General features: G+C 32.5%; 1 protein-coding gene across 1 annotated transcript; it reads right to left on the reverse strand.

Annotated features, from left to right (window-relative positions):
• Positions 1 to 2,164: 2,164 nt before the first annotated feature.
• On the reverse strand, positions 2,165 to 5,180 carry LOC100807446 (abscisic acid 8'-hydroxylase CYP707A2). Its single transcript, XM_003547823.4, has 7 exons — positions 4,718 to 5,180; positions 4,257 to 4,572; positions 3,709 to 4,095; positions 3,188 to 3,362; positions 2,958 to 3,064; positions 2,712 to 2,830; positions 2,165 to 2,553 (listed from the first exon to the last, which is right to left on the reverse strand). The coding sequence occupies exons 1-7, from the start codon at positions 4,915 to 4,917 to the stop codon at positions 2,460 to 2,462; spliced, it is 1,398 nt and encodes a 465-aa protein (XP_003547871.2). The 5' UTR covers positions 4,918 to 5,180; the 3' UTR covers positions 2,165 to 2,459.
• Positions 5,181 to 27,017: the final 21,837 nt, after the last annotated feature.

Raw genomic sequence — 27,017 nt, forward strand, 5'->3', positions numbered from 1 at the left:
CTTGTTGTTGTCACCACCACCATTGTCTCTATTGTCACCTTCATTACTGCTATCATTGTATCACAATTGCTTTAGGCAGTGAAGAGTGTGAGGAAGGCACTAAAGGGTGGAACTTGATGGAAGATTGAAGAGAAGAGAGGGATATAAAAAAGAGTTTGAAGGTAGAAGGGTTGTAGCAATTGAGATGTGAATAAATTAATATTAAATTATTTATTTTATTAACTAAAAATTAAATATTTTTTTGTCCTTACAAATATGTCATTTTTTGTGTTAGTCCTATAAATTATATTATTTTGATTTTTGTACTTGTAGGTCAATGATAATGTGACATCCCATGTTGATGTCGTGATGACATCATCAAGTGATGATGCAACATGATGTCGTCATTAGTCTACTTTTCATGTCATCATTTTTGTAATGAAAACTGACCGGACATGCAAAAAATAAAATAAATATAATTTGCATGAATTATAGCACAAAAAAAATACAAAAACAAAAAAACACTAAAATATAAGGATGAAAATTATATATTAAGCCTTATTATTATGATAAAATACATTTTTTATGTCAAGATTTGATCAAAATTGATCTTAGTCCTTGTATTTTTAAAAATCATGATTTTGTTTCCTAAAGATTTGTTCTAATTAATCTTAATCGCTACATTTAAAAAAAATCATGATTTAAGTACCTATAGATTTGATAAAATCTTTCCTTAGTTCTTATATTTTTTAAAATCATAGTTTTTTATCATTAGTCCCAATTTCAACTTTATTTTAAAAAATATGAGGACTTAAACTATTGGGGGGAAAAATTAAAGATTAAAACTAAATTTGGTTTTTTTAAGATAAAAGGTTTCAATGTAATTTTAGTCTCCCTTTTTGTTTAAAATTCATATTTTTTATTTTTTATTTTAAAGTAAAGACATTTAGTTCTCATATTTTTCAAAATTCATAATTTTTTTCTTCCTATTTTAATATAGAGACACTTAGTCTCTCAATTTTGTAAAATTCATCATTTTGGTCTTTCCTTTAAAATTCAAAAAAGTGATCAGGAAGATATTAACTTGATATGACTCAAATTTAGTGATATGAGACAAGATTATTTATTTAATCCATGTCTAGTAAATGTTAAACTCTTAACAATCAACAAGTTTTAGTTTAACAGGTTTTAGTTTAACAAAATGTCTCCATTTTAAAATAGGAGAACTAAAATTATAAAATTTTAAAAATATAAAGATTAAATGTCTTTATTTTAAAATAGAATACCAAAATTACAGATTTAAAAAATATGCAGACTAAAATTGCATTTAAGAAGAAAAAAAACATATTTAACCCTTAGTAATTTAATCAAATGAGAATTTTAGTTTTATAATTATGTTATTTGATATTTACATATTTTAATCAAAATTAATTATAATAAAATATTTATATATCATTATTAAAACAATACTTTATTAATTAAACACTTTTATAGTGTTTCAAATTTAAAAATTTCAAACAGATGATCTTTCTATTTTGATTTTTTTATATTTTATAATCAGTAAAATATTTTTTAAAAAAAATATTCTTTCCCTTTTTGTGTATTATGTATATTCATAAATACTTGTGAAATGCATTAATTACGTACTAGATATATAAATTAATTTCTTAATAGTTGATCTAGTATGGTACATTGTTATTGGAATTTCTTATCCAGAGAAGGAAACATAGAAACTTGTTACTATGTTTGCTAGCTTTTCATACTTCATTGCAGCTTGTATAAGGAAAAAATGTAACAGTGAGAAGTGGTAAATGAAAAAGAAAAGCTGTAAACCAAAAAAATAGTCAAATATATTTTTATCTCTAATAATTTTATATTTGTTTTCTAATAAATTTTTGTTTTGTGATGTCTCTAATAAAATAATAATTTTGTTTTTATCGTTGACACTTATTTTTAACCCCTAATAAATTAATAAATTTTATGTTTGTTTCATAATAAATATTTCTTTTTTGTTATTAATACAAACTAAAATAAAATTGATTAATTTATTAGGAAGTGAACACAAAATTTTTTAATTTATCAGGAAATAAAAATAAAATATTAAGGATAAAAAATAAAAGTGTTATTTTATTAAGGACTCAATTCAAAACAAAAATTTATTAAGAAACAAATAAAAAATCGAATATTTATCAAAAGGATAAAAATATATTTAAGTGAAAAATATGATGAATATCTGGCTGAGACCTCATTTGTACAATTGCCTTCCCTCCCTCTGTGTATGATAATCTCAAGAATTCCTCTTTGATTGTCTCCTGGCCAAAAAATAAAGGAAAAAATTGCTCTCCCTTTTTTAATATATGGTCTCATTCATCACCTTCTCTAGGTTAACAAATTCAAATATCTTTGGAAGCATTATTTCCATTTAGCAAGTTGCTTCCATGCCATAGTTAGTGTGCCTCCACTTTTTATCTTCATCATATTTATTTCTTGGGATATAGTGTGATGCGCAATCCATTTTGTGGAAGCGCAAAAGGGCCATATTGAACCCCATTTTTTGCTCCGATCAAAGACCACCTGCACCAAAATAATAGCAGCTTACACTGAGAAATATTCAAAACATTCTAATTTTGGAATATGCCTCCTATGAGTGCATACTACTGAAAAAGGTTGCAATTAATACCAAAAAAAAGGTTGAAATTAGATTGTATTTAGTAATAATCTAGTTTGCCAACCTGTATTCTGTGGTGAGGTGATGTAGAAACACCAAAATCTCCAACTTAGCTAATTCATTGCCAGGACATGCATGGGTCCCATTGCCAAATGGCATAAAAGTATTGGGTTTTAGAGCAACCTAGCAAAATTATTTAACAGAATCTGTTAAGAGTCTGAGCTCAGAAACACGTAGGTATGATATGAATAGTAAAGTATATAAAAAATAAAGGAAAGTAAGGATTGCATAACTTCTGCTAAATAATTACCTCAAATCTTGAAGGATCAAACTTCTCTGGCTCTTTGAAGTTGTCAGGACTATGGTGGATGTTTCTAAAAAGTGGTAATACTTTCCACCCTTTTGGTATGAGATACCCTGAATAAAAAAAATAAAAAAGTAGTCCCCAACACAAAATCACAAACAAGGAAAAGAGAGGAATCCTTCTGGCATATTATTAATAATGAAAAGAGGGTATCTTTATCAGATTTGGTTATTGACCTTGAAATTCAACATCCTCTACAGCTTCTCTGAATGTAAAAGATAAAATTGATGCAATTCTTAGAGTCTCTTGTATGACCCTGGATGTCACTGGCATATTTTTTGTGTCTGACCAATTCAAACCCATTTCTTCTCCACTTTCTTCCTTGGCCCTTAATATCGACTCTTGCTCTTCCTGTAAAGTCACAACCAACAACTTTTTAAGGTACCAAACCAAGCCACATGCCAGATTTTATAACTTAGTTCCCTTTATTTGTCATAAAAGGTTTAAACTAAATTCTAAATTAAATGTCTAGTAACAACAAAAATAATTTTTTACTAGTTTAATTTAGAGGTAAATTAATATGCTCTAAATTAAACGAGCTGGTAACGTGAATATACCAGATTGCTCATTATTTTGTTGTTAGCAATAGTTGGGGAGGCTCATTTCTTACTATAAATTAAATTAAGTTAAATAAGCACTAAACTGAAAAATAATTGGAGATTTTGCAAGACAAAAAAGTTAGGAGGCATATGCTTACAGTTACTGCTTCTAGGACACTGGTGTTTTCACCAAGGTACTTAACAATCCACGTAAGTACGGTGGCAGTGGTGTCGCGAGCAGCAAAAATAAGACCAATGATGTTATCTGCTATTTGCTCATCACTGAGTCCTGCTTCTTCACTCATGAACGAGCCCAACAAGTCATTGTGATCTTGCTTCATATTCCTCCTTGTTGAGATGATTTGAGCCAAGATCTGTGCAAGCTCTTTCCTTGCCTTCATGGCCTTGTGGAACAGTGTTCCTGGAAGGTTTATAGGCATTGAATTGTACCCTCTCTCGAGGGTGTAGTAGCATCGCTTCAGATCCTCCCCATAGAGATTCTCATCTTTTCCAAAAATTGAAAGCAGGGCCACATTGAAGGTAAACTGCATAAGATAACAACAACGAAGAAGTTAAGAACCCATTTTTTATTTGGTAAAAAAATGACAAAATTCAACAAGGGCTTCTTTATTTTCATTTTTTTTAGTAGATGAAGAGAGAAACAGAGGATTTTGCTCTGTTTTGTGCTCTGGTTTGAAAGGCTCACGGTTTTCATTTCAAGGAAAGTTGTGATCATTTTTCCTTCCCATGATTTGAGGCAACTTTGGGCAATGGATTCAATGTATGAGACTTTGTCTTTGATGACCTCAGGCCTGAAGGTGCGAAGAACAAGCCTTCTAAGATTAGCATGGTATGCTCCTTGGTGAAAGAAAATTGCTTGCTTCCCCAACATCCTCTCTTTGCTAGCAGGAAATGTTGGTTTGAAGAGTTGAGCTTTGTTCAGTACAAACTTTGCTGCTTCCGGGTCAGAAATCATCACACAAGGATAACCCAAAATGTGTGACTTGAATATAGAGCCATACCTATTGAAAGAACAAAAAAAAATAAAAAACGAATGAACAATTAACCCCAATCCCAAGTACCAAAATAGTACATAATAGTATGTTAAGACAAGAAGTCATTTTCATGAACAAGTTTGATGAAAATGACAAAAGAAATGTTATGAACCTCTTGATTTTTGTGGCAAAGAAAACATTTGGGTCTTGAGAATACATTTGGAAGGTTTCTCCTATGTAAGGCCAACCCATGGTCCCAGGAGGAAGTGGCAATTGTCTACCTTTGGAAGAGAAGAAAAATTTAATGAGTGATTTAGAGAAAAGAATGGTTAGGAAAGAAACAAACAAGAACAACATCGTGCTGAGTTCCATGTCTAATGGTTTGGTTTAGTGTGAGTAGGTTCTTCTGGCTTGTGTAGTTGTAGTTGTAGGTGAATGGTGAAAGAAGAAGAAAGATGAATAAGGTGGTATGCGTTGTGTGACAAAAAAAGTTGAACATTTGAGGTATTTATAGGCTCTTTAGAGTGAAAAGATGTGAAGCAAGAAAGAAGGAGGAAAGAGAGGGAGATTTTCAATTACAGCTCAAATATTTCCACGCACGGAATCTCTCTCTCCCATCACCTCATTTATGTTTATGATGTTTTTGGACTAATTGTGTTGTACTTGTACTTGTAGTATCCCTCAAGAGGGAGAGAGAAAGGAAGAAAAAAGTCAGCACGTGTCCCAAGAGTGTATGTATATACAGACAGATACATATGAAGAATTGAATTTGGTCACTCGTACAATGGGATATGATTGGGATTTGGGAGGGACATATCTGATAGTAGGGAAGAAGAGTTGCACTGAAAAAAAAAAGAATATTTAACATAATTATACATTTAAAATTTTAACGTGAAATATTTGATTAAGATATAATAATTTTATTATTTATAAAAAAATAATTTAATGCAAATAATTAATTACACTACTTCTCCGTAAACTTTCTGCCCTTACTGCCCGACTAGAACCAACACATTTCACGTCGTAAAATCAGCAAGATCCAGTCTGAGATATTAATCAACCTGAATTTTTAGTTAATAAATTTTATTTTTAGTGTAAAGCTAACATAATTTTTTTCTAAGGAGAGAGACTACCGAAGGTAGTAAATTAATTTCTAACAAAGTCTTTCTTAACAGATTATTAAAAGTTAAATTTCTATCAACATAATTAATATAATTGTTTGTTTACTATGTAACACTTAAATTATTGGTAATTATTAAATATTGTTATGAACAAGTTTGTGAATTAGAACTTTCTTGAAATGGGAAATGTATGTGGTTTGAACATTTTTGCATTGTACTGAGTAGGTCGAGCTTTCACAATTCACATTAATTAGGCTGCACCCACCTTTCATGATTCATTCATTTATTCCTATTGTAACCAATAGCGTTGAAATTATCTTGGCCCCAAACTGTAATTTATCTTCGCGGATAGTGTTTAAGACATTTCAATAATTTACTATTGTTATTGTTACTATAATTATATCCTTTTCTGCTAATGAAGAATGATTAAATTAATAAAGATGAAAGCATTTCGGTGAGATATTAGTTTGGGTATGAAGTAGATTTGTATAGAGAAACCCATGAGGATTAAGTTAGATAGGAACATTGATCTTTTTTTTTTTTTAACTTGAGCTCAAGTCTTCTTGCTGTGTCAAAGAGTTATGTTTGACATTTCAGTTAGTTTTTAACTTTTTTATTAACTGAAAAATTTATTTGACTATTCGGTAATCAAACATTTTTAATAGTTTTTAATGTTTTTTGAAAGACTGTTTAAAGCAGTATTTTTTAAAACAGTAAATTCTAATATTTTATATTTTTATCCTCAATATATGTATCTAATTTTCTAGTTGTCTTTTTTAAATAAATCATAATTTTATTATTTTTTTTATCATTTTATACTTTCCAGTTACTTGAATAACTAATTTTACCAAATACTTATAAGTTAGTTTTTCAGCTTCTAACTTTCAGTTATCAGCTATTAGTTACCTTTTCAACTAATTCTATCAAAAATAGCCTTAGTGTATGCTTAAAATTAATGTTGGCAACTACCTTGTTATATAGTTGTGTTTCAATCCTTTCCTACATAAAATTAGGTGATTTGTCACGTAGGATCGATGTATCTAATAGTTGGAGGATTATGAGATCTTATTTTTCCTTGATGGATTGAGTGGTATCCTAGCAAATGAGGTTATTGTATGATTATTGGTCTTTTGTTTAGAATGGATCACAATGCTTGTCCATCAAGAGTTTTCCTTAAAATACTTGTCTCCTAGGTTAGAGCCATCACTTGTATAGATTTTAGGGTGAGGTAAACCCTAAAATTTTCCTTTTGCTTTTAGTGGCATTCTACAACTTTACTATTGACACTATAAGAAAGAACAAAAATAGAAATCAACTTTAGGTAACCGGAAAAAATAGTCGCTAATGGTCACAAACTTTGCAATTGATTACCCATTTTTTAAATTAATTACATATAATGATCTATTGATTGATTTAGCATTTGGTATGTGTTGTTGCAACATGTTGCTAAATACATTACTAAATGACATTTTTTAGTCAATTTTGTTAACTATCTAGTGATCGAATTTACAATCAAATTTTGATAAAGGATTTACAATTATTTTAGTCCTTGAACTTCTTAAAAGTTTTGATTTTAGTCCCTTAACTTTTTTTTATCTTTTTTTAGTCCTTTAACTTCTTTTCGTCCTGATTTTTACTCCTTTATATTTTTTCCCAGCCTTACTTTTAGTTCCTTAAAAGGATTAAAAGTAGTGAAGGAAAAAAATTTAAAGAACTAAAAGTAAGGATGAAAAAAAAAGTTCTAAAAATAGACATAAAAAGTTCAAGGACTAAAAACATAAATTTTAAAAGGTTTAGGCACTAAAAAGATAGTTGATGCATAAAGTAAGTAATGCACAAAGGCAAGTCTATCCTACGTAGTAATATCAAGGACTAAAAGTCTAGATATCGAACCCAAAGGACTAATTGTGTTCCCAAAACAATATATTTTGTAACTAATTAATTGAAGAAATAATTTGAAATTAAGATATGATTGATGAGTAATTATCTAATGCAAAATTGAATCTAAACAAGATAATGTGAAAGATCATACGAGATGAATATCCAGGGATTATGATTTCAGACAACCAATTCTTGATGTAGCTCCATGTGGAGCTTGTAGGCCTTGGATCTTCTTCATCAACGGAGTTCTTTGCTTCTTGAATTCTAATGGAAGCAGAATAGAGAAGAAGAAGAGTTGAGAGGAGACGCCACTTCAAGAAGAAGATGAGTCTAGAAGAAGCTCACCACCATAGGAAGCCATGGATAAGAGCTTGAAGGTAGGAGAAGATGAATGGAGGGAGAGGGAGAGAAGGGGCACAAAATTTTGTGCCTCAAAAGAGGTCCAAACTTTGAAGTTTAATTCTCAAATGATCAAGGTTGAAAAAATGCACACACATGGCCTCTATTTATAGCCTAAGTATCACACAAATTTCACTTGAATTTGAAATTGAATTTGTGGAGCCAAATTTTGGAGTCAAAATTTCACTAATTATTATTAGTGAATTTTATCTATGGTTCAGCCCACTAATCCAAGATCAAGTCCAAGATTCTCCGCTAAGTATGCTTAGGTGTCATGAGGCATGTAAAGCATGAAGGACATACACAAAGTATGACTATATGATGTGACAATGGAGTGTAGCAAACAAATGTCACCTCCCCCTCTAAAATTTAATTGGATTGGGCTTCTCCCAATTCAATTAAATTTATTTCCAACTACACACATCAAATATTCACTTAATGCATATGAAATTACAAAACTACCCATAATACAAAAACTAGTCTTGGTGCCCTAAAATACAAGGGCTGAAAAATCCTACATTTCTAGGGTAACTTACCTATATTATGGAGCCCTAAATACAAGGCCAAAAAAATAATGAAACCTTAATCTAATATGTACAAAGATAAGCGGGCTCATACTTAGCCCATGGGCCCGGAATCTACCCTAAGGCTCATGAGAGTCCTAGGGCCTTCTCTTGCATCTCTAGCCCAATCTTCTTGAAGTCTTCTATCCAATGCTCTTGCGGGGTAGGATTGCATCATTCCCTCCCCCTTGAAAAGGATTTGACCTCAAATCCCGAGGTTCTTGAAACTCTAGGCTTTTTTTCCTCAACACTTGTAAAAAGAACAAAAACATATTTATTACTGGTGTTTGGTATGTTGAAGTAAGGTAAGGTCTGAAAACCCATTTCCTAGGCATCTTCCCATGAAGGAACATGGTTCCTCACCAACTCAATGAGTGGTGCTACAAGTACAGAAAAAATATGGGGCAAACCTTTTGTAAAAGTTTGTTAAGTCATGGAAGCCCCAAATTTTTCTTATACTTGGTGGAGTGGGCCACTCAGGAATGACCTTTATTCTCTTAGGGTTCATGGGAACCCCTTGATGACTATTTAAAAAATTAAGAAAAGTAATGCAATAAAACATACATTTTTTTGTATTTTCATGTTGATTATTCCTACCAAAAAGTATGACAAACCTAAGGTGTCCCATATGAGTACCTAAGTTTGTATTGAAACTAAAAATAAGAACAAACCTAGCTAATGAGTCCCTATGTACACAAATCATGAAGATGTTGGGTGCACGAGTGATTTTACAAAAGAGGGTTACACCACTCAAAACATTCATCATACCACCTAGTTTAGGGATTTGGTGCCTAATAATACCTATTTTGGGCACCAGCAAAGCACAAGAATTTAAACTCTTGCGAACCAAACCCTCATCCAATAACTCATTTACTTGAGGAATAAACTCAAGCCCAAGAGGTGTGACAATGCTAACAAGTGTCTTTTTACAAAGGAGAAAATGTGGAGGTTGTCTAAGAGGGGAAATTTCTTCCATATTTGTCTTATTTCAAAATGCCTTTCCTTCTTAGCTAACCTCTTGGAGGAGACACTTACCTCCTTACACTTCTCCTTAACCATTAAAGGTTGTCATTCTTCTTGGTGGTAGATCTCTTCACTAGATTCTTTCCCTTTTGTTTCTTCACTTTCACTAGAGGAAGGTGAAGTAGTAGCCTCATCTTGGCCACTATAAATGTTTTGGCCCCTCATAATCATGGTTTTCTTGGTGGGGCATTGAGAAGTAGTGTGTCCTCTTCCAAGACATTTAAAGCCCTTCATGGAGCTAGTCTTCTCTTGCATACTAGCCTTAAGGGGTTGCTTTTCTATTGTCTTCCCCTTATCATCTTTGGGCTTAGAAGGTGTCACCCCTAAGATGCCTTGACCTTGGTCTTTCTTTGGATAAGAGTGAGAGCCATAAGATTTTGAAGTAGACTTCATTTTAAGTTGTTGCTCTACCCTTATTTTCCAGTCTAAGTTAGCTTCTACATTGTCCTTCGCGTGGAAGTAAGGGAGGTTAATGTTAGCCTCTTGAGGCTTTCTTTCCTTTTCTCTCCTATGGGAGTGAGGTCTAAGATGTGACCTATGTATTCCTTCATAATAATCACGAAGTGCTATACTTAGGCTCTTCCAAGAGTTATGACTACTATAGGAGACATGTTTTTCTTTTCTTAACTCTTTTAGTATTTTCCTTCTTTCTTCTTCCCTTATTTGTTCCCTCTCATCTTGATTTATTTTTACCCTCTCTTTTCCTTTTTCTTTTCTTTCTAGTTTTTCTTTCCATAACTTGAGGGAACTCAACTCATCTAAGATTCTAGATAGAGGGTCCTTATGACTAGTACCCTCGCCATTAACACTAGATGAATGATGACTCATGTTGGTTCCTAAGTTGTGGTTCTTTCTTGTTGGGGGTTTATAAAAAATGGTAAAAGCTAAGGTTCCTAAAGAACTTAAGATAAGCGTGATAAGAAAGAAGAAAGTACTATGCAATAATAAGATAAACTAGGTGTGGCTAGTAAAGAAAATAAACTATGAAAGTAAGCAAGAAATTAAAGTGAAAGAAATGTAAACTAGGTAGATCCTAAGAGTGTTTGGATGACCTCATTTAAGGTTCCCAACAAAACACTCACTATCCTAAGAAAAAATTGCCTAAAATTATTACACACAAATGGAAGTAGGGTGACTTATTGGAGGCTCCCAACTTACTTCCAATGAAAGGCCTTTTTGTTACAAAATTTGAAGGCAATGAAGGTAAGTAAATTCTCAATTAAAAAAATTACAAAAAGGTCCTCAATTTTTGTGGTTGTTCTGTCTTTGGTGATTCACTCAACTTGGAGTGCTTCTTAGTCCAATAGCTCTTAAGGTGGTTGGCCCCTTTCTTCTTGACTCAAATTCTTCAAGGGATGGCACCAATCCTCCTTTCCAATTCCCTATATGGAAACTCACAAACAAGGAAACAAAGAGACAAGCAATAACTAAAAACTTAAAAAAATGAAATGAAAGCTAAACCAATAGATTTTTAACAAGACAAATTTTCAAGGATTATTCAACAATTAAAGCAATGAAAAGCACAAAAAATCAAGCTAGGACTCAAAGAGAAACCTAGAATGGCTCTAGAGTAGAGTAGAAAAACTAAAAAAAAAAAGACTCAAGAAACCTCTAGTTTTGGCACTTTTTTCACAATAATTTTCAATTGAAATTTCATAACTAAAATTGGTATAAAATAGGCACCAATTATAGAACAAATTTCGAGCCAAAACAACAAGCACACTTCCCTTTCACTTTTTTTTCCTGGATACTGATTTTTCTGCCAACTTGTGTGATTTTTATTATTTTTTACTTTTATCCAAATCACTTGGTTATTTTTTTTATATAATTTTGGTACAGACGTCCAGAAAATTCTGTAAAAACTTCAGCTCAAACTTCGTAGTGACCAATTTCCAGTAATTTATACAAGTTCGTATGTTCAAGCTGCCAACACCAACGATTTCAACCTAGAAATCAAGAGTAGTGTTTATGTTGCTTAAGGCTTGGATAGTTACAATTTGTGTTTTCTTATGCTCAATTATCATGAATAACACAATTCAAGAGAGCTTAAGACTTATTTTGATTCACAAATCCAGTCACAACTCAGTACCACAACGCAACTTCATCATAGGCATCATGTAGGAAACTTAGAAAACAAAAAAAAGTTCAACAACAAGATTACTTCTAGGAATTGATTTAGAACATGTTGTGAACTAAATAACAAGCATGAATTAGACTCAAAATTAAAAAGATAGGCTAAGAATGACAATAATACATGAACAAATGTATCTAGAATTCTATCAACAAAATAAAAATTCAACATAAACATAGAACATAATGTGACAATTATTATGACTAAACATGACTCTAAGATAACATGGATTAAGTGATTTACACTTAGATTTTTATGTTTTTTTTTTCTAATCAATATTTTGGAAGAAAATTTAGATCTAAAGGTTCAGAACAAGAAGATTATGACTGAAAAATGATAGAACCTAAAATCAATACAAAAACATGATTCAAGAGTAGATCTATAAAATTTGAACCATAGAAATGCAAGAACAAGTGTAGATCAAAGATTTAATTGGTTTATTTTTTTGAATCTACTCTAAACTGCACCAAATCACAAGACAATGGAGGATATACATGGAAAATAAGATGAATAAAAAGGATTTAAAGTGAATTGATCAAACAAAAAGAAAGAAGAAGCAAAGGAACATCACCTAGATGAAGATGCTCTTGATACCACATGACGTAGCTCACTTTGGAGCTTGTAGGCCTTGGATCTTCTTCATCAATGGAGTCTTTTGCTTCTTGAATTTTAATGGCAGCAGAATGGAGAAGAAGAAGAGTTGAGAGGAGACTCCACTTCAAGAAGAAGATGAGTCTAGAAGAAGCTCACCACCATAGGAAGTCATAGATAAGAGCTTGAAGGTAGGAGAAGATGAATGGAGGGAGAGGGAGAGAAGGAGCACGAAATTTTGTGCCTCAAAAGAGGTCTGAACTTTGAAATTTAATTCTCAAATGATCAAAGTTGAAAAAAATGCACACACATGACCTCTATTTATAGACTAAGTGTCACACAAAATTGGAGGAAAATTTGAATTTCTATTCAAATTTCACTTGAATTTGAAATTGAATTTGTGGAGCCAAATTTTGGAGCCAAAATGTCACTAATTATGATTATTGAATTTTATCTATGGTTCAGCCCACTAATCCGAGATCAAGTCCAAGATTCTCCACTAAGTGTGCTTAGGTGTCATGAGACATGTAAAGCATGAAGGACATGCACAAAGTGTGACTATATGATGTGACAATGGAATGTAACAAGAAAATGCTCGCCTCCCCCTCTAAAATTTAATTGGATTGTGCTTCTCCCAATTCAATTAAATTTATTTCCAACCACACATAACAAATATTCACTTAATGCATGTGAAATTACAAAACTACTCCTACAACAAAAACTAGTCTAGGTGCCCTAAAATACAAGTGCTGAAAAATCGTACATTTCTAGGGTACCTTACCTATATTATGGAGCCCTAAATAAAAGGCTAAAAAAATAATGAAACCTTAATCTAATATGTACAAAGATAAGCGGGCTCATACTTAGCCCATGGGCCTGAAATCTACCCTAAGGCTCATGAGAACCCTAGGGCCTTCTCTTGCATCTTTAGCCCAATCTTCTTGGAGTCTTCTATCCAATGCCTTTGCAAGGTAAGATTGCATCAATTCTTCCAATTCTAATTTTAACAAGATTGTCACTATTGTTGATTGTTGACTTTCCAAAGTCAATTATTAGTCATTGATAGTGGTCTAATAATGCTCTTTGCCTTAATTAATACTAAATTGACAATTGATGTATTAATTTAATTCAAAGGATTAAGACTGATGACTAGGATGATTAGTCAGTTTCCTAAATAACCTATCGAAGATTATCCAACTAGTTTTTCCATGCAGTCTGGTATAAAACCCTCTCTTTCTAATTCTACCAATTACATGGAGATGGTCACTACTATTCAATCAATTATGTATTAGGACTATCGTTTCCAAATAGAAATTAAAAGTGAGAAAGAGGGTTGAAATCCGGGTGAGGAAATGGTTTAAGGTAGGTTACATCATAATCTCTAGACTAGAGAGACTAGCTGCTCAGTGCCATGAATACACTAGAAATCCAAAGAAGAAGCACAAACATACCAAGAGGGTTGAAATCTGGGTGAGGAATGTTCCCAATTGTGATCTCCACACTTCACTGGGATTAAGGACTCTTACACAATGCTCTCGCTCTCTCAGATTTCAAAATTTCATACAAGAGTAAAAGTTAAAACCTAAAGTATAAAATAATCTATTTATAGCCTCATGATAAGTGATTGTCAATGCGTTTTGATCATGGCCTTAATGAATTGATTTGGGTCATGATGGTTTTTTGGATCTAGATTTGTGTTGTGTCATGATCAATCTATCAAGGCCCTAATGAATGATCATGACCTTGATGAAATGATCAAGGCCTTGAGGAATTTCCAATGTTGACCCTTGATGAAATTAACACATCCTTGATGATGCCTAAGTTGATCACAACCATGATGGTTGATCAAGGTCGTGATGAATGGTCAAAGTCTAGCTTTAACAGATTTTGGCTAGTTTTTGAGTCCTTTCTCTTCAAATACTTTATGATCACCTGTCTAACAAAACTAGTATAAAATGTGAGTTCTGCCAACAATTTATATCATAAATGCACACAATAGGCCTAGAACTACACATAAAAAGGAAATCAAAATCCGGTTTATCAACCTCCCCACATTTGAGTTTTGCTTGCCTTCAAGCAATTGTTCTAATTCTCATATACAAATTAAACAAATTCTCTTAATCAAGTCTTATGTAACAAAGTTCCTTGTACTTTTTCTTGTAAAAAATTTAGCACATCAAGTCACACAAAATAACTCAAGGAATCCATTAGGCTTAACTATACTTGCACAATAATCTCAAAGAGATGTTGGTTCACTCTTCTCACAATCTCTCAATGGTATCAAATAACAAGAAACACTCAAATCACAATTCAGCAAACATATTCACAATTTTGTTAATCAATCAACTCAACTCTAATAGACACCATAAAATTCCAAACAAGTGAGGCAATTCAGGTTGTAATGGGGTCAAGCTTGTAATGTAAGGTACATACGAAAAGGAAAAGGCAACCAAAGGGCTTCAATAACAATTAACTCAAGGTTTAAGGGAACCTCCACCTTTCATTTTCACCGACCTTATTCACTATGATTCCCATTCCTTTTCCTCCTTTTCTCTTTTTATTGAACTTGGGTCATTTATATATATATATATTGAAGGAGTTTGGAATTCACTTTGCATTTAATTGGCACAACCTGCACAATTAGTATCAATTCCCCTGCCTTTTTTCACATTGTCACAATTTTAATTCAATACAAATTAGGTATCAAAGAAATTATTCAATTGGGCTCAACTTAGGAAACTAAGGGGAAATTCTCTAAAAAAATTTGGGTTCACAAGAATGTCTATCTATGCCTCAACATTAAGAAAATTTCAAGCATCATTCAAGGATATGCATGTCAAAACAGAATACAAAAGGGATGTTACTGAAAGGATTAATCACACACACCAAAAGATAATTATCAACTCAAGTACTCATATATCTTAAGGAAACTCAAAGAGGAAAATCTACAAAATTTTATGTTGATGCTTCTCCCTTAAGAAAATTCATGTTATCCCAATGCAACTTATGTTTTCCCATAATGTTTTTTAATGGAGGCTCTCTGAAACACAATATCTAAACTAGAAGAAAATTATCATATCACAATCACAAGAATCAAAACAAATGCAAAGAGTCATATCATATTTCATATCTCAAGTTGGAAAAGCGATAATGGTACCCTTCCCCACACTTATACAATGCAGTGCCATCAATGTATTTGAAATAAATACAAAACAAAATGAAAAGCTGAAATGGAACTAATAAAAGAACTAAAATAGCAAACTAAAAAATAAATATTGGAAACTGAAAAAAATGAAAAGAAAAACAATATAAAACCTCATCAAGTCAAAGGTGGACCCTAAAAGAAGCAGTCTTGCACCTGTCTCAAGAACTCCATCTCTGTGGCTTGGTAATCCATACATCTTGAGTAGCAAAGCACTCATCAAAGTGAGTTAGCATGCCATCCAACCACCCAAAAAGTGTCTCTATGTCAAATGCGGATAGTGGTGGTGGTGGTTGTCTCAGAGCTCTATGTTATGAAGCCTTCTACTCCTCCTTTGGTTGTTGCAACTATGCCTCAGACTACTCCTCATGAGATTGTTACCCCTTAAACAGATCCATTAGGACATATTAGTTCCCATTAACATGGTGGGCGGGTACCACAGAATCTACCATCTTCATCACAATAGGACTATGATCGTGTAGAAGCAAAGCTTCATGGTGAATCAAAGGTGATTCAAAGGTGTTTCGATGATAACAATGATAACAAAAGATGATGACAAAGGAGATGACAAAAATCTCAAAGATCAATCAAAGAACAACTCAAGTGAATCAAAGATCAATTCAAGTGTTTAAGATAAGAATCAAGAAGAATTCAAGACTCAAGAAGAAAGTTTAGAGTCAAGAATCAAGATTCAAGGTTCAAGATCTCAAGAATCAAGATTCAAGGTTCAAGATCTCAAGAATCAAGATCAAGATTCAAGACTCAAGATTCAAGAATCAAGAAAAGGCTTAATCAAGATAAGTATAAAAAGTCTTTCTCAAAAACTGAGTAGCACATTATTTTTCTCAAAACATGTTAACCAAAGAGTTTTTACTCTCTGGTAATCGATTACCGGATTTTTGTAATCGATTACCAGTACCAAAATTGTTTTGAAAAAGTTTTCAAATTGAATTTACAACGTTCCAATTAATTTCAAAAAGCTATAATCGATTACAATGTTTTGGTAATCGATTACCAGTGCCTTTGAATGTTGAAATTCAAATTCAAATGTGAAGAGTCACATCCTTTCACATAAAAGCCTTGTGTAATCGATTACACTAATTTGGTAATTGATTACCAGTGACTGTTTCTGAATAAATCAAAAGATGTAACTCTTCAAAAGGTTTTTGACTTTTTCAAATTGGTTTTAAGTTTTTCTAAAAGTTATAACTCTTCTAAATGGTTGTCTTGACCAGACATGAAGAGTCTATAAAAGCAAGGCTTTGTTTTGCAATTCATTCAACCTTGAACACTTATTTCATACAATCCTTTACAAGCCTTGAATTTCTTTGAACTTCTTCTTCTTCTTTGTACCAAAAGCTTTCTGAAGTTTTTTGGTTTTCCAAACCTTGAAAACTTGTGCTATTCATCTTTTCATTCTCTTCTCCCTTTGCCAAAAAGAATTCGCCAAGGACTAACCGCCTGAATTCTTTTTGTGTCTCTCTTCTCCCTTTTCCAAAAGAACAAAGGACTAACCGCCTAAATTCTTTTGTGTCTCCCTTCTCCCTTGTCAAAGAATTCAAAACGACATAGTCTGAGAATTCTTTTGATTCTTCCCTTTCCCTTATACAAAAGTGTTCAAAGGACTAACCGCCTGAAAATTCTTTTGTATCCCCATTCACAAAGTATCAAAGGTTTAACCGCCTGAGATCTTTGTCTTAACACATTGGAGGGTACATCCTTTGTGGTACAAGTAGAGGGTACATCTACTTGGGTTTGACTGAGAACAAAAGAGGGTACATCTCTTGTGGATCAGTTATTGTGGAGGGTACATCCACTAGGATTTCAAAGAGAACAAGGGAGGGTACATCCCTTATGGATCTTTGCTTGTAAAAGGATTTTTACAAGGTTGAAAGAAATCTCAAGGACCGCAGGTCGCTTGGGAACTGGATGTAGGCACGGGTTGTTGCCGAACCAGTATAAAAACTCTTGTGTGTTTGTTTCCTTTTTCCTTACTCTTTTACTTTCCACTGTTCATTTAATTTTTGCTTTTACTTTCTGTTAAGTTTCTCTTCTACTCCATATTTTCTTAACAACATAAGTAAAAGCCTTAGAAGAATAATTTTTTAATTAGTAAAAGTTTAGGAATAATTAATTCAACCCCCCCTTCTTAATTATTCTGAGGCCACTTGATCCAACAAGTGGTATTAGAGCAGGTATCTTGTAGAAAGTCTAACCACTTCAAGATAAATGGCCTCCTCAAATCCCTTGTTTCCTAAAGGAAATTCCATTCACAGACCACCCATTTTCAATGGTGAGGGTTACCATTATTGGAAAACCCACATGCAGATATTCATTGAAGCCATAGATCTAAATATTTGGGAAGCAATAGAATTAGGACCACATATACCCACTATAGTAGATGTAAGCACAAGCACTACAACCCAAAAACCTAGAGATAAGTGGACAGAAGAAGATAGGAGAAAAATCCAGTATGATCTCAAAGCCAAAAACATCATCACTTCAGCCTTAGGAATAGATGAGTACTTCAGAGTGTCAAATTGAACTAATGCCAAGGATATGTGGGATACTCTCCAGTTAACCCATGAAGGAACCACAGATGTAAAAAGGTCTAGAATAAATACCCTTACCCATGAATATGAATTATTTAGGATGAATCCAAATGAAAATATCCATAGTTTGCAAAAAAGATTTACACATATAGTAAACCATCTTGCATCATTAGGAAAATTCTTTCCTAATGAAAATTTAATTAATAAAGTCTTAAGATGTTTAACTAGGGAATGACAACCCAAGGTAACTGCTATTTCTGAAAGTAAAGACCTTTCTTCCATGTCTCTTGCCACTTTATTTGGTAAATTGCAGGAACACGAAATGGAACTTCAACGCCTCAATCAGAATGAAGAAAATGACAAAAAGAAGATAAGCATAGCCCTTAAAGCCTCATCTTCAATACAAGAAGAAAATGAAGAAGAAGATTCAGATGATGAAAAGATTTTTCCTTCTTTGTTAAGAAATTTCAGAAATACATCAAGAAAAGAAGAATTGACAGGCGTCAGAATTTCAATAATGGAAGAAAATCACGAGATGATTCTCAAGTCCTTAGGTGTTACAAATGCAACCAAATTGGTCACATCAAGGCCAACTGTCCATCAAATGAAGAATGGTCAGAGAAAAGTGAAAAGAAAAGATTTGACGAAAGAAGAACTAAGAAAGCATACATTGCATGGGATGACAATGATTCATCCAATGGTTCAGAAAAGGAGATTAATCTTCTAACCATAGATTATGAAAGTGACGAGAACATCTCTCAAGGATGAAAAACAAGGAGAAAAAGCATGATCCTCATCTTTGAAGGTCTAGACACTTCAATCCTGAAAAAGGTAATATCAAAACCATTGTCTTATTAAAATTTCTCTTAAAGGTGAAATTTTTATTCAAACAATTTGATTATGATGACTAACAATTCTTTATTTGTTTGTTTTTTGATTGTTTGAAATCATGAGTATATCTACTTGATTGATTTAATCTTATTTGCATAAAATATTGATTCATATATTTAAGTAAAATCAATATTCTTCATACTTATGTTTTGATTGTTTTTTATAAAATTGATCTTCATGTTTTAATGTTTTTGCATGATATGATATATGAATTACATGATTGAAAATTATTCATAAAGTATTTTCAAATATATTTTTCATAAAAAATATAATAAAATATTTTGATAGTAACTCAAAACTTCTTCTCTCCTAGAAAGCCTTTTGTTTTTGTTTTCTGGCTAAAATAACCACTGGTAATCAATTACCATAATAGTGTAATCGATTACAAGCAGTTATTTCTGGCAATGTTGCTCTCTGGTAATCGATTACCATTTTTGTGTAATCGATTACAACGTGTCCCTGCACCTATATATTCAGATTTCAAATTCTGAAACCTGCAACTCTTCTCTCTCTCAAAAACCCTCGCCCCCAAATTTTCTTCCAGCCGTATCTCACTCAATTCTTGTCCAAATCACTCCCCACAAAGCCCAAACTTTATCTTTTTTCACTCATTTTCATTTGAACCGATTGAAATCTTGAAAAAACTCCTCAAATGGAGGAACCATCGAAGAAGTGGAAAGGCACTTCAAGTCGAAGTCAGCGGCATTCCGGGTCACAGGAAACCCCAATTCCTTCCTTCATTCCCTCTGGACCATTGTTCTCATCAGAGGAATGTTGGACAACTGGCCTCAGATATCTTAAGAAGGGGGGGTTGAATTAAGATATTACAACTTATTTCCCCAATTAAAAATTCTATTTCACTTTCTATTCAAGTTATAAATTCCCTTAATAATGAATTTCTTAAATATTGATTCAAATAGAACAATTTGAATATGAATATAAAACAATAATAAATAAAGGAGTTTAAGGGAAGAGAAAATGCAAACTCAGATTTATACTGGTTCGGCCACACCTTTGTGCCTACGTCCAATCCCCAAGCAACCCGCTTGAGAGTTCCACTATCTTGTAAATTCCTTTTACAAGTTCTAAACACACAAGGACAACCCTTCCTTTGTGTTTAGAATTCTTTCACAACAAGAGACCCTCGGTCTCTTAATTCCTTTTCAGAATGAAGAAGAAGAAAAGAAGAAATCTCTCTTGAAAGAGATAGATTGAACAATTTGAGAACTCAAATAATTCCTTATTGAATCACAAGTAATTTGGCCAAGGAATTTGTAAGAGGATAAAACGATTTTGCTTTTTAAGAGGATAAGACCTTTTTTTTTTATCTGAAAAACTCTTGACAAAATTCTGTCTCAAGTCACATATATATAGGCCTATGATAGCCATTCAAGAACCACACAAAAAGATGTGACTGTTGAGAATGTTTTCTGAAAAACTCCTATGGTAATCGATTACAATATGTGTGTAATCGATTACACGCTTTAAAATTTGAATTAAAACGTTCAGAAACTACTGGTAATCGATTACCATATATGTGTAATCGATTACACAGTGCAAATTTTGAATTCAAATTTTAATAGCTGTTGGAAATCAGTTTTGGCCACTGGTAATCGATTACATCCTTTGGTAATCGATTACCAGAGAGTAAATTTGTTGAAAAAGACTTTTTAACTTAAAATTCTTGGCCAAACCTTTTGCTACTTCAATTGGAATTCCCTTCCTATTTAATATACCCTTTTCTAAGACTCTATAGACTGTCTTGATCATTTATCTTGTATAACTTTCATTGCTTTGTCTTGAATAAATCTTTGAGACGCATGTGATCTTTTGGCATCATCAAAACATTGGCGCGGCTTGATTCTTTGTCTACAAGGAATAGCGTATACGGTACACAAACCTCTTTTCCTCTCGTTCCATTATAGACCCAAAATTCATAGATATGGAGTTCTTCTCAAATGAGAATTTTGAATGCTTTCAAGCATTTGAAAACTCCAATCTTATTCCATTCATGTCTCTGAAATTACCTGTTTATTCTGAACTAGTCAAAGCTTTCTATTCTAATTTAGAAATCCATGAAGGTACCCTAATGTCTGAGGTTTATGGGATTAAGATGGTCATTGACCAATCCCTATTTTATGATTTAACAAAATTGCCTAGTGAAGGTGTGCCTTTTGCACTGATTGATGATTGGAAATTTGATTTTTCTGTGCATGATGCCCACCGGTTGGTTTGCACCAACCAAGAGGATATGACCGAAAGGCTTCTTGCCGGTTCATTGGCTTTTGAAAGCCGCATCCTCCATTATCTTATTGTTCGCATTTTGCTTCCTAGATCTTCAAACCTTGCCCAGGTTTTTGAAGAAGATCTCATTGTCATGTGGGCCTTTCATAAAGGTTTACAAATTGATTGGGCACACCTTGTTAGATATCGCATGCATAAGGCATTGCGATTGAATGCCCCATTGCCTTATCCTCATCTTGTTACCCTTTTCCTTCAACATCCCTCTTGATTTTGAACCCTATGTTCCAATCAAGAGATCATTCCTTATAGGCGCTTCACTCATAGCATCCTTTGGTTATATTAAGGAGCATGATGGCTCTTGGATAAAGAAGGGTGCTAGAAATGTTGGTGAAGAAGGACATGAGGGAGAAGATTCATCTCTTCTTTCAATGATTTTGGAAAAGTTTAACGGTCTTCAAACCTTTGTTGGTGAGAGGTTTGACACTTTGGAATTGCAAGTGGATATGCGCTTCAATGAAATGGAGTCAAGAATGACAAAGGTTGAAGAAGATGTATCTTACATTCGTTCAAGCTTCGATCTTCCACCACCGGCGCCACCATCATCTTGGATCTATATTTTAATATTATTAGTACTTTGATTTTCAGCCTTGTATTTTGGCTATATTATTATGGTATTTGAACAATTTACTATTTCCCTATTTGCATGGTATGTTTGAACAAATATTAAGTATTTTATTTGCCTATATGAGTTTTATAGATAATCTATTTATGATTGTTGCTTCATGATTCTTGCTTCATGGTTTGGTTGTTAGTTTTTCAATGAATGTTGTATGGATACTTAGTTATATTTGATTATTTAAAATTTGTTACGTACTTTGGCTTTTTGTTGATGCCAAAGGGGGAGAGAAATGGGATTAAATCAAGAACTCACATGAGTAGTCAATTTAATTTTTAAGATAAGCACAAATTCAAAAATAAAGGGGGAGAATTTATGTGAGTAATCTACTAGGAAAAAGTGTGTGTGTGTTTCTTGATTTCAGAAGTTGTCATTATCAAAAAGGGGGAGATTGTAGAAGCAAAGCTTCATGGTGAATCAAATGTGATTCAAAGGTGTTTTGATGATAACAATGATAACAAAAGATCAAAGATCAATCAAAGAACAACTCAAGTGAATCAAAGATCAATCAAAGAACAATTCAAGAGTTCAAGATAAGAATCAAGAAGAATTCAAGACTCAAGAAGAAAGTTTAGAGTCAAGAATCAAGATTCAAGGTTCAAGATCTCAAGAATCAAGATCAAGGTTCAAGATCTCAAGAATCAAGATCAAGATTCAAGACTCAAGATTCAAGAATCAAGAAAAGGCTTAATCAAGATAAGTATAAAAAGTTTTTCTCAAAAACTGAGTAGCACATGATTTTTCTCAAAACATGTTAACCAAAGAGTTTTTACTCTCTGGTAATCGATTACCAAATTTCTGCAATTGATTACCAATAGCAAAATTGTTTTGAAAAAGTTTTCAAATTGAATTTACAATGTTCCAATTAATTTCAAAAAGCTGTAATCGATTACAATGTATTGGTAATAGATTACCAGTGCTTTTGAACGTTGAAATTCAAATTCAAATGTGAAGAGTCACATCCTTTCACATAATAGCCTTGTGTAATCGATTACACTAATTTGGTAATTGATTACCAGTGACTGTTTCTGAATAAATCAAAAGATGTAACTCTTCAAAAGGTTTTTGACTTTTTCAAATTGGTTTTAAGTTTTTCTAAAATTTATAGCTCTTCTAAATGGTTGTCTTGACCAGACATGAAGAGTCTATAAAAGCAAGGCTTTGTTTTGCAATTCATTCAATCTTGAACACTTATTTCATACAGTCCTTTACAAGCCTTGAATCTCTTTTAACTTCTTCTTCTTCTTTGTACCAAAAGTTTTCTGAAGTTTTCTGGTTTTCCAAACCTTGAAAACTTGTGCTATTCACCTTTTCATTCTTTTCTCCCTTTGCCAAAAAGAATTCACCAAGGACGAACCGCCTGAATTCTTTTTGTGTCTCTCTTCTCCCTTTTCCAAAAGAACAAAGGACTAACCGCCTGAATTCTTTTGTGTCTCCCTTCTCCCTTGTCAAAGAATTCAAAATGACATAGTCTGAGAATTATTTTGATTCTTCCCTTTCCCTTATACAAAAGTGTTCAAAGGACTAACCGCCTGAGAATTCTTTTGTATCCCCATTCACAAAGTATCAAAGGTTTAACCGCCTAAGATCTTTGTCTTAACACATTGGAGGGTACATCCTTTGTGGTACAAGTAGAGGGTACATCTACTTAGGTTTGACTGAGAACAGGAGAGGGTACATCTCTTATGGATCAGTTCTAGGGGAGGGTACATCCACTAGGGTTTCAAAGAGAATAAGGGAGGGTACATCCCTTGTGGATCTTTGCTTGTAAAAGGATTTTTACAAGGTTGAAAGAAATCTCAAGGACCGCAGGTCGCTTGGGGATTGGATGTAGGTACGGGTTATTGCCGAACCAGTATAAAAAATCTTGTGTGTTTGTTTCCTTCATCCCTACTCTTTTACTTTCCGTTGTGCATTTAATTTCCGCTTTTACTTTCTGTTAAGTTTCTCTTCTACTCCATATTCTCTTAACAACATAAGTAAAAGCCTTAGAAGAATAATTTTTTAATTAGTAAAGGTTTAGGAATAATTAATTCAACCCCCCCTTCTTAATTATTCTGAGGCCACTTGATCCAATAGATCGATCTAGTGGTATGCATCTGCCTCATCAAAGCCAAAGTGAACTGCCAGGCATGTAATGAAGGAGCTTGTAAATATATAATTCTTGCCTTTCTTGGGCTTCTTGAGGCCTATCTGCTGACAATTATTGATGAACATAAGACCCATATTGGCCCTAAGGTATTAATGCATGCACCACAAAAGAAGGAGATCTTTGGACCCAACACCACTCGTGCTCTCCTTTCGGCCAAAGATGGAGCCAGAATTCCACCTCAATAAAATACAAAAACTTAACTTGGCCTTCATTACATCATTAACCAAAAACATAAGAACAATAAAAACATTAAACAAAGAATAGATGCATAACTAGACACAGAACTTTCATTCTTATGCTTCAGCTCTAAGACACAATGCTCAAAATAATCGAGTAAAATCCATGTGTATGTATCATAATCGATTATTTTGGGTAGATAGAAACACACAAAACTTGTCTGCTACAAATAGTCGATTTTTTTGGGAAATAATCAAATGTCTGAGACATCATATTGTTCCCAAACACATTTAGTCAATTATCTTACGAAATAGTTGATTATCTATGAAATTGAAAATTTTCCAAATGTGAGATAGTCGATTATTTACTTGAAATAGTCGACTATTTTTTTGGATGAAGTTTTCAACTTTGAGCATGCACAATAGTCGATTATTTCCTTGCATAATCAACTAAGTGAGAATAGAGAGCACTTATGCGCACAGAAAACACATATATACACACTTATTTTATATAAGTCATGTTATGATCAAACAAACACATACCAAACTAGACATATATAAACACCATAAAACTAGAAAAGAAACATGACATAAAATTAAATATACAAACACACAAATGCATATGCTTGTTATACTAGATAAACTTCATCTAGAATGCGTACTTCATTTCTAATGGTGTAGAATGTAGCATCCTAAAATCTTAATATAATAATTGTTATCAGTTTTAGTTTAAAAATTATTAGTACAAGAATTTATTTGAATTAAAATAATTATGATAACATATATATATATATATATATATATATATATATATATATATATATATATATTTGGAATGTTTGTATTATGATATATTAAATATCATTGAAATAATTGAATAAAAAAATTATGTTTGTTTTAATTACTTTATTTAAAATTGATCAAGTTAAATAATTTTTTTATCAATAAAAAGATTAGGTGGTTGATATAAGATAGTTGAAATTATTTTATAATTATAAAAGAAAGTTTGACAGGTTCATATCCTAATTAAAAAGATTAAAAGATTATTACTATTGTAAATATAATTATCATAGTAATAATATAACATGGAATATCTAGGTTGGGTAAGATACTTGTTATACTTGAATTTATGATCATTGAGAACAATTTAGATCTTATCTTGTTTGATCTTAATATATCTTGAAAGAAAATAAAATATTAGATAATGTTAATAATTAGATAAATCTAGATAATAAAGTAGAAAAAGATAAAGAAAGATTTGATTAGCCAAATCTATTGAGAATATATCTCATGTGACTGAATCTTAAATCATATACTCTTGTATTATATAAGGACAGACAATTCTCTTCTCCTAGAATTTTTAAACGGTCTCTCTTAGAAAATAGAAAATCAGTAGATCATATAAGTTTGAGAAGAAAGAAAAAAACAAAGAGAATCTTGTTGACCCACTAAATGGAAAAGAGGAATAATAAGTCTTGAATTACTATGTGCTTCAAGAGGTGAGTAAATTTTTTTTTTCTCTAAACTTTCATGGTATAAATTTTTTAAAACATGTCTTCTTGAGTTTACTGGTTATATATCGATAAATTGATCATTGCATGAATTAATCCCTGCAATGATTGTAAAATTTAGGTTTTAGTATTCTTACGCAAAATTATTTAAGTGTCTGATGTTACCATACAAACATGTAGCTTTTACTATGCACGGGGTTTAATATTTATTTGGTAGTTATATGGAATGGTGTTTTGTAATTATGAGTGAATTGGTCATCATCCTTTGGGAAGTGGTGGCAATGTATATTTTATTTTGAGAATTGAATATGCATGAGATACCTCCATCTGGGATGGGGAAGAGATTTTGGACACCTCCATCTATGATGGGAAAGACAATGGGATGTCATTGCATGAATATGAGCTCATAGACACTCTGAAGGATCTGAGACCCACACCAGTTTTTGGAACCAAAGAGTTAAGTCTAGTGATTACGGGAATCACTGAGTTATGTTGTGATATTTGATTGCTTGTTTAAGAATTGAATGCAGTGAAGTGTTGGTGTTTATTTACGGGAATGTTCTTTTGTTGTGTGAATAAATTTGTGGTTGTTTTATAAGTGTGTATGTGTGTGTGTGTGTGTATTTAATCTAATTTTGTAGGTCCCATGGTTGGATTTTCTGATTACTGTAACATCCCAATTTTTGTAATCTAGATTAAAAAGAATTGTTATTTATAAATAAATAAAGTTTTAGAAAAATGATGAGATTTTATAAATAAATAAATAAGGAGATATAATTATTAATTAAAATAATGATTTGAGAGAAAATAAAAAAGGGTATTTCATTTATTTGTTTGATAGAAAATAAAATAGAGTTTGTTTTTATAAAATAAATAAATAAATAAATATAGAGCAAATAATAGGTTGAGTACCCTAGGTATAAATAGTTATATTAAGTCAGTGCCTTTTTTTGGCCTCATTTTCGTTTTTCCCCTTCACTTCTCAAAACCCTTTCTTTTTCCCGCAGCCCACCAAACCTGTCTTAGAAAAACAACGATCTTGGGGTCATTCACCGTTGGATCGTCATGAACATTTAGCACCACGTTCGCAACCCAATTCCAAGCATTCTCACCGTTGGGAATTTTGATATTATGTCTGAGCTTAGAGGAAAACCCTTCGCATTGTAGCTTTTTATTTTCCCGCAGAAACCCAAAACTGCCTCAGTAAAACTACGATCCCGGTTTTGTTAACCGTTAGATTTTCATGAAATTTGGATATGTTGTTAGAAATTTAATTTCGCACACTTCCATCGTTGGGATTTTCTAGATAATATTCGTGGAAGGAGAAAAAAGAATCGCATGAAGACAGTACAAGTGGAG

The sequence above is a fragment of the Glycine max genome, chromosome 16 (assembly GCF_000004515.6).
Source record: "Glycine max cultivar Williams 82 chromosome 16, Glycine_max_v4.0, whole genome shotgun sequence".
In the NCBI taxonomy this organism is placed as follows: domain Eukaryota; kingdom Viridiplantae; phylum Streptophyta; class Magnoliopsida; order Fabales; family Fabaceae; genus Glycine; species Glycine max.

Excerpts from the sequence above, each read along its gene's own strand:
- LOC100807446 (XM_003547823.4), bottom strand. The coding sequence starts at position 4,917 with ATGGAACTCAGCACGATGTTGTTCTTGTTTGTTTCTTTCCTAACCATT. Across the intron at positions 3,363-3,708 it reads GTGTCCTAGAAGCAGTAACT|GAAGAGCAAGAGTCGATATT; the intron begins GTAAGCATATGC and ends GTGACTTTACAG. Across the intron at positions 2,554-2,711 it reads CACCTCACCACAGAATACAG|GTGGTCTTTGATCGGAGCAA; the intron begins GTTGGCAAACTA and ends ATTTTGGTGCAG.